The following is a 7483-nucleotide window of genomic DNA, read 5'->3' as shown; positions in this document are numbered from 1 at the left end:
AGGGTGGGGGCGGAGAGGTCAAGAAGAAGACTGTAGGTCAGGAAGGCGGTGCCGGGCTGGAGGGATTCGGCTGAGACAAGGTGGGGGGAGGGGGGATGAAGAAACTGGTGAAGTCCAAGTTCATCCCCTGTGGTTGGAGTGTTCCCAGTCGGAAGATAAGACGCTCCTCCTCCGACCGTCGGGTTGTTGTGGTTTGGCGGTGGATGAGTCCAATGACCTGCATATCCTCGGTGGAGTGGGAGGGGGAGTTGAAATGCTGTGCTACAGGGTGATTGGGTTGGTTCCAACCTCCACTCCCGGCACCTTCCCTTGCAACCGCCGGAGGTGCAACACTTGCGCCCACACCTCCCCCCTCACTTCTCTCCACGGCCCCAAGGGAAACTTCCATATCCGCCACAGATTCACCTGCACCTCCACCCACATCATCTACTGCATCCGCTGCAGCCGGTGTGGCCTCCTCTATATTGGGGAGACAGGCCGCCTACTTGCGGAGTGATTCAGAGAGCACCTCTGGGCCACTCGGACGAACCAACCCAACCACCCTGTAGCACAGCATTTCAACTCCTCCTCCCACTCCACCGAGGATATGCAGGTCATTGGACTCATCCACCGCCAAACCACAACAACCCGATGGTCGGAGGAGGAGCGTCTTATCTTCCGACTGGGAGCCCTCCAACCGCAGGGGATGAACTTGGACTTCACCAGTTTCTTCCTCCCCCCTCCCCCCACCTTGTCTCCGCCGGATCCTTCCAGCCCGGCACCGCCTTCCTGCCCTGCAGTCTTCTTCTTGCCCTCTCCGCCTCCACCCTACTCCGACCTATCACCTTCACCTTTACCTCTTTCCACCTATCACATTTCCAACGCCCCTCCTCCAAGTTCCTCCTCCCTACCTTTTATCTTCTCCTGCTGAACACTCTCTGCTCATTCCTGAAGAAGGGCCTGTGCCCGAAACGTCGAATCTCCTGTTCCCTGGATGCTGCCTGACCTGCTGTGCTGTTCCAGCAATAAAATTTCAACTTTGATCTCCAGCATCTGCAGATCTCACTTTCTCCTCGAAAATTAGGATGTCACTCAGGCAGCAATTTTTAAAATTGAAAAACATAAAGCCAATCTAGGTGAATGTTTCTCAACCAATTTCGTCCCATCAGGCTTGGGTCCGAACTTTTTATTCCAATCAGTGGAAACTGAACCGGTTGCTTCTCATTAGAGACCGGAACAGAAGTTGTACCGTTAATCTGTAATGATTCCCCGGTATTAGGTTCTCGGTCTAGCCGGGGTCTTGTGTAAACTTAAGGATTGGAATCCAGAGCAAATTTTGTCAAAGACTGTTCTACAATCACTGATATGACTCTCCATTAGAACCGGGTGACCATTTAACCAGACATTTATTTTGATTGGTTCTGATTTGGATGTTGCTAAGCAAGTTCCAAACCAGATGTAGGTAAACTTTCCAGGGTGTGCACTGTCCTGGATACCAGCTGGTGAGTTCTCTTACTCACTTTACATCTAGTGGGGCTCTGTTGCTGTTGCAAATACAATGGCTCACCAGCCTGGATCCTGAAGAAAATTTTAACCATTTGGCCAAGGCTTGGCTTTGCTTCGGGTTTTGCTATGGGCTGACTTAGATTCCCTATGTTCAGGATAAGTCCTGAGTGAGGCTATGCAATTTTCTTCAATCAAGTGGTCTTCCCCAAGCTCAGTTGGACTGGCGAAGGTGTCCACTTCCATTAGAATACCCTGCAACTCATACACTCCACTTGCTGCATTTCCCAATGATAAAGCCTGTTTGAAGTCCAGCTGGGCTTTAGCTAATAGGGGCTTTTGCATCATTACATCATAAATCCAAACTCATTCAGGGTTGAACTAAAATCACTTGCCTTTGCCGGTGATCATAAGCCAGTCAGTCACAAATCCCGATATGGATTCCCCTGGTTCTCAAACTGCCTCTGATTCTCAGAATCAGAGGAAGCCTGGGTTCATAATATTCCTTAGTTATATCTGTCAATTCTTGACTAGTTTTAATATTCATTGCTTCAGGGAAAATTAGTCTCCTAATAACCAAAAAGGCTATGGGTCCACAAGCTGTCAGGAGAATTACTCATTTTTTTCCTCTGCCGCAAAGTCATCTGCCAGGAAAAATAGCACATTCTTTCCACATTCTAGGCCCAGTCTTTCACAACAGGATTGAGCAAGTCAAGCTTCCCAAATAACAGTATGATGTCAGAAATGCTTACCCCAACTCAAAGATGACATTGTGAGCCAGTTTCTTCAGGAGCGTGCTTTTCTTTCATCGCCACTGAAATAACTCCAGAGAAGCCAGTATGCCGTCACTAAATTACCCTTTATCTACATGTGGAGAGTCCTTGACAGTGATCCAGCTCCCTCAGAGCAAGCTCTCAGCATGAGCAGAATCTTTAGCACTCCTGTACTTCTTTATCAAACAGGGCTGTCTTATTGGACCATATTAACAACCCCAATCAGGGAATTCATATTCTATGAGGTTCTCCTGGCTGACCTCATTACAGTCACTACACTTTCCTTAATTCAGTGGACATTACCTGCTCATACTGGCAATAGTATTTTCAGGCTATGGTATGCTGACTCCATGATTGGAAGGTCACGGCACAACAACATACTGAAAGCACAGTACTTTCTATCCCTTTGCTGAACTAGTTATTAATATTGAAGGTCTGATGAACATCATTTGTGGAAAGGTAGAGTTGCCATAGTCCCAGAAGATGGTAGGCTGTTTTTCTCATGAGAGGCAGAGACAACTGATGATGAGTTGAACCTGAAGGTCACCATGCCTCAGGTGAGGAATGAGATTAAAGCCAGTTTTAGAAATATTATTAGTTTGTACATGTTTTATTTAATTGATAGTCTTCCTTTTTGCAGTATATTTTATGTTGATACTCTGCAATATTTAAAATAGTGGTGCAAATATGATGAACAACAAATAATATTGCTGATATTTGAATACCATCCTTTGTGCGATATGGGAATAAGTGGAAGAATTTGTCATGATAATAGGTTGATTTATTTTAAGAGTTAATGGATACAAAATTTAATGTGATTTATATAATATTGGGAGCAGTAAATCACAAATCAGTATTTAAATCTTGAGAGCTTATGATATTTTAATCCATTAAAGCATTAATTAATGAGGGTTCTATTTTATGAGCACCTACAGAACCCAAAGATTGCACAGGTACAGCAGGATACACACCCATACCATCAACCTGTCCTCTGCTTTATGTAGACCAACGATGGGAGAGGCCATTTTGGATTTGATGCTCGGCAATGAGCCAGGACAGGTGGCAGATCTTGCCGTGGGAGAACACTTTGGTGACAGTGATCACAACTGCCTCACATTTACCATAGCCTTGGAGAGGGAAAGGAGCAGTTACCGAGGGAAGGTATTTAATTGGGGAAAAGGAAATTATGACGCTATCAGACAGGAATTGGGAAGTACAGACTGGGAGCAATTGTTCCACAGAAAGGGCACAGCAGACATGTGGAGACTATTTAAGGAGCAGTTGTTGTGAGTGATGCACGAATTTGTTCCTCTGAGACAGGTAAGAAGGGGTAGGATTAAGGAACCTTGAATGATGAGAACAGAGGAGTTTCTCGTCAAAAGAAAGAAGGCAGCTTACGTAAGGTGGAGGAAGCAAAGATCTAGCACAGCTTTAGAAGATTACAAGCTTGCTAGAAGGGAGCTCAGAAATGGACTGAGGAAAGCCGGGAGGGGGCACGAAAAAGGCTTAGCAAGAAGGATTAGGGAGAACCCAAAGGCATTTTACTCATACGTGAGGAATAAGAGAATGATCAGGGAGAAGGTAGGGCCGATCAGGGATAGTGGAGGGAACTTGTGCGTGGAGTCTGAGCAGATAGGGGAAGCCCTAAATGAGTATTTTGCTTTGGTTTTCACTAAGGAAAGGGACCTTGTTGTGAATGAAATCTTTGAGGAGTTGGAATACAGTCTTGATCAGATTAAGATTGATGAAGTTGATGGGCTGGAAATTTTGGAAAACATTAAAATTGATAAGTCCCCAGGGCCAGACCAGATTTATCCTAGGCTGCTCCGGGAAGTGAGAAAGGAGGTTGCTAAGCCGCTGGAGAGGTTATTTGCCTCCTCACTCTCCACAGGAGTCGTACCGGAGGATTGGAAGGAGGCGAATATTGTTCCTCTTTTCAAGAAGGGCAATAGGGAAATCACTGGCAATTACAGACCAGTCTGTCTTACGTCCGTGGTCAGCAAAGTTTTGGAAAGAATTCTGAGGGATAGGATTTATGACTATTTGGCAAAGCAAAGCGTGATTAAAGGCAGTCAGCATGGCTTTGTGAGGGACAGGTCATGCTTCACAAATCTTATTGAGTTCTTTGAAGAGGTGACAAGACAGGTCGACAAAGGTCGAGCAATGGATTTGGTGTATATGAACTTCAGCAAGGCATTTGATAAAGTTCCCCATGGTAGGCTCATTCATAAAGTCAGGAAGTATGGGATACAAGAAGATTTGGCTATCTGGATTCAGAATTAGTTGGCTGACAGAAGGCAGAGAGGGGTTGTAGATGGAAAGTATTCTGCTAGGAGGTCAGTGATGAGTGGGGTCCCGCAAGGCCCTGTTCTTGGGCCTCTGCTCTTTGTAGTTTTTATAACTGACTTAGATGAGGAGGTTAGTAAATTTGCAGGTGACACAAAGGTTGGAGGTGCCATTGATAGTATCGAGGGCTATTGCAGGCTGCAGCGCGACATAGACAGGATGCAGAGCTGGGCTGAGAAGTGGCAGATGGAGTTCGACCTGGATGAATGTGAACTGATGCATTTTGGAAGGTCGAACTCGAATGCTGAATATAGGATTAAAGACAGGATTCTTGGCAGTGTGGAGGAACAGAGGGATCTGGGTGTGCAAGTACCTAGATTCCTCAAAGTTGCCACCCAAGAAAGCAAACGGTGTATTGGCTTTTATTAACAGGGGGATCGAGTTTAAGAGCTGCGAAGTTTTGCTACAGCTCTACGAGTCCCTGGTGAGGACACACTTGGAATATTGCGTCCAGTTCTGGTTGCTCTACTATAGGAAAGATATAGAGACTTTGGACAGGGTGCAAAGAAGGTTTACCAGGATGCTGCCTGGACTGGAGGGCTTGCCTTATGAAGAAAGGTTGAAAAAGCTCGGACCTTTCTCTCTGGAGAGAAGGAGGAAGAGAAGAGACCTGATCGAGGTATACAAGATAATGAGAGGAATGGATAGAGTCACTAGCCAGAGACTTTTCTCCAGGGCAGGATTGACTATACGAGGGGTCATAGTTTTAAGATATTAGGAGAAAGGTATAGAGGAGACATCAGAGTTAGGTTCTTTACGCAGAGAGTTGTGAATGCATGGAATGCGTTGCCAGCTGTGGCGGTGGAAGCAGAGTCATTAGGGACACTTAAGCGACTGCTGGACCTGCACATGGATAGCAGTGAGTTGAGGGGTGCATAGGTTAAGTTATTATATTTTACATTAGGATTAAACCTTGGCACAACATCGTGGGCCTAGGGGCCTCTTCTGTGCTATACTTTTCTATGTTCTATTTCCTGATGGGGTAAATCATTGATGAAGGAGCCGAGGCTGTGAAAGCAAGTTTTAGCAAACACTTTTTCGAATGCCAGGAGGGAAATAGAAAGCAAAGAAGGTGACCAAACCAAAAGATTAAAATGGAGATCCTGTTGGAGAGAAAAGCGTTTGAATAAATACAAAATATTACAGATGCTGGAAGCCTGAAGTAGACAAAGCTGGAGAATCTCAGCAGGTCTGGCAGCATCTGTGGAGACAGAGAAAGAGTTAATCTGATATGGCTACCATTCCCTTCTACAGCAGCAAACTCTCTCGCCAACTTGGAAGCATTTACAGGGTGACAGTCAACCTGCTTAGCTACGCTATAAGTGCATCTTTCCTGACCAACAAGTCCTGGTGTGGGACTCAAATTCAGAACTTCTAGACCTAGAGATAAGGACAGTAACTCAACAACAGGAGCTCCCACAGCGGCAACATCAATCAGAATGAAAGGTGTGGATCTGGCATGGTGCCTCTTAATTTGAAATATTAATATAAATTTCTCTCTGGTCTGCTGTGTAATGTCCAACATTTTCTGATAATAAACACTGAGGTTTTTTTTTTAACCAGTGAGTAAATACTGATGAGTTTATCCATTATGTCTTATTTGGCTTCAGAGCAATCTCATCCTACCATCAGCCGCAGTTGGATCACAAGGTTTCACACTCCCCTCAGCACAAAGAAAACCCAGGCTTCCTTGGCAGTATGGTACTGAAGGAGTGCTGCACTGTTGGAGGTTTGGATTGAAATATTAAACAGAGGAAGAGTAGGGAAGTTGCCCCCAGTGCCCTGACCAATATTTATCCTTCAGTCAATACCACATAGATTACCCAGTGTGTGATCACGTTGCTGTTTGAGTCCACTGAATGCATTTTAGCTGCTGTTATAACCTACATTATCACTACACTTCAAGGAACACACAAGTGGCTGTAAAGTGCTATACAATGTCTGATGAGGTGCTATATAAATGCAAGTCTTTATTTTTCATGAATTGGAGTGAAGCAAAACAAACTTTGAACTTTTTGGGGGAGTAGATGTCAGTGGTGTGTGGTGAGGAGAACAGTTAAATGTCATCAAATGTGTATTTTAGGAACAATTAGGATGTGACTTATATTATCAGCTGACACCATAATGATCACAACAGAAAAAAAAGGAAAATATATTTGACACAGCGATGACAGGGCCTTAAACCACAATTGCCATCTCTCTCTACCACACACAGTCAGTGCTGGGTCACATTCATTTTCCTTTGTTTAAGGGCCTGTGACTCAAGAGGCTGTCAGAGAGGGACAATGTATTGGAGAGGGTCAGGGTGTTGGAAAGGGACAGTGTGTCAGAGAGGGTCAGGGAGAAGATGTCAGAAATGCTCGGGTGGGAGAGGGAAGTGTAAGGGAGAGGGTGTGGGAGAGAATGAGGATGGGGAGGGTGAGGTGAGGGAGGGTATTTGAGATTGAGAGGAAAGGAAATTGAGGAGGAGGAAGATTGGGAGGTGTGAGGATGAAGGGAAGGGACATGGAGGTGGAGGGAGGGGAGTAAGGAGAAGGATGAGGGAGGGGAGTAAGGAGGAGGGAGGTGGAGAGTAAGGGTAAGGAGGAGATGGAGGTTAAGTCCAGCCCAGAGGGAGGGACCAGCAGTGACGCGGGGCTGGAGAGTAAATGTCCCTGGCGGAGAAGGAAAGCAAGTGGAGTCCCTCCTCCCGGCCGTTTGTGTCTAACAGAGTGATCCCGGAGAGCGGGCAGATCCCAGCGGCGATGGAAGCGGATGAATCAGATCAGATCAAAGCTCGGCGCGTCGATGAAAAAGGTTACACCGTCCGCCCTCTAACACCCGGGGGGAGAGACTGTAACATGGAGGGGAGGGGAGACTGTAACATGGAGGGGAGGGGGGAG

The 7483-nt window shown here is 45.9% G+C and overlaps 1 protein-coding gene across 1 annotated transcript in view; it reads left to right on the top strand.

Moving 5' to 3' along the window:
- The first annotated feature begins 7228 nt into the window (after positions 1-7228).
- Positions 7229-7483, top strand: part of stom (stomatin) — a 53861-nt gene continuing 53606 nt past the window's right edge. The window contains exon 1 of the mRNA XM_043720306.1: positions 7229-7397. Coding sequence (XP_043576241.1) covers positions 7250-7397 — 148 coding nt within the window. The 5' untranslated portion in view covers positions 7229-7249. The remainder of the gene's footprint in view (positions 7398-7483) is intronic.

The sequence above is a fragment of the Chiloscyllium plagiosum genome, chromosome 30 (assembly GCF_004010195.1).
Source record: "Chiloscyllium plagiosum isolate BGI_BamShark_2017 chromosome 30, ASM401019v2, whole genome shotgun sequence".
Lineage (NCBI taxonomy): Eukaryota > Metazoa > Chordata > Chondrichthyes > Orectolobiformes > Hemiscylliidae > Chiloscyllium > Chiloscyllium plagiosum.
Note: the sequence above shows the minus strand (reverse complement) of the source record. Positions and strands in the feature narration are given on the sequence as shown.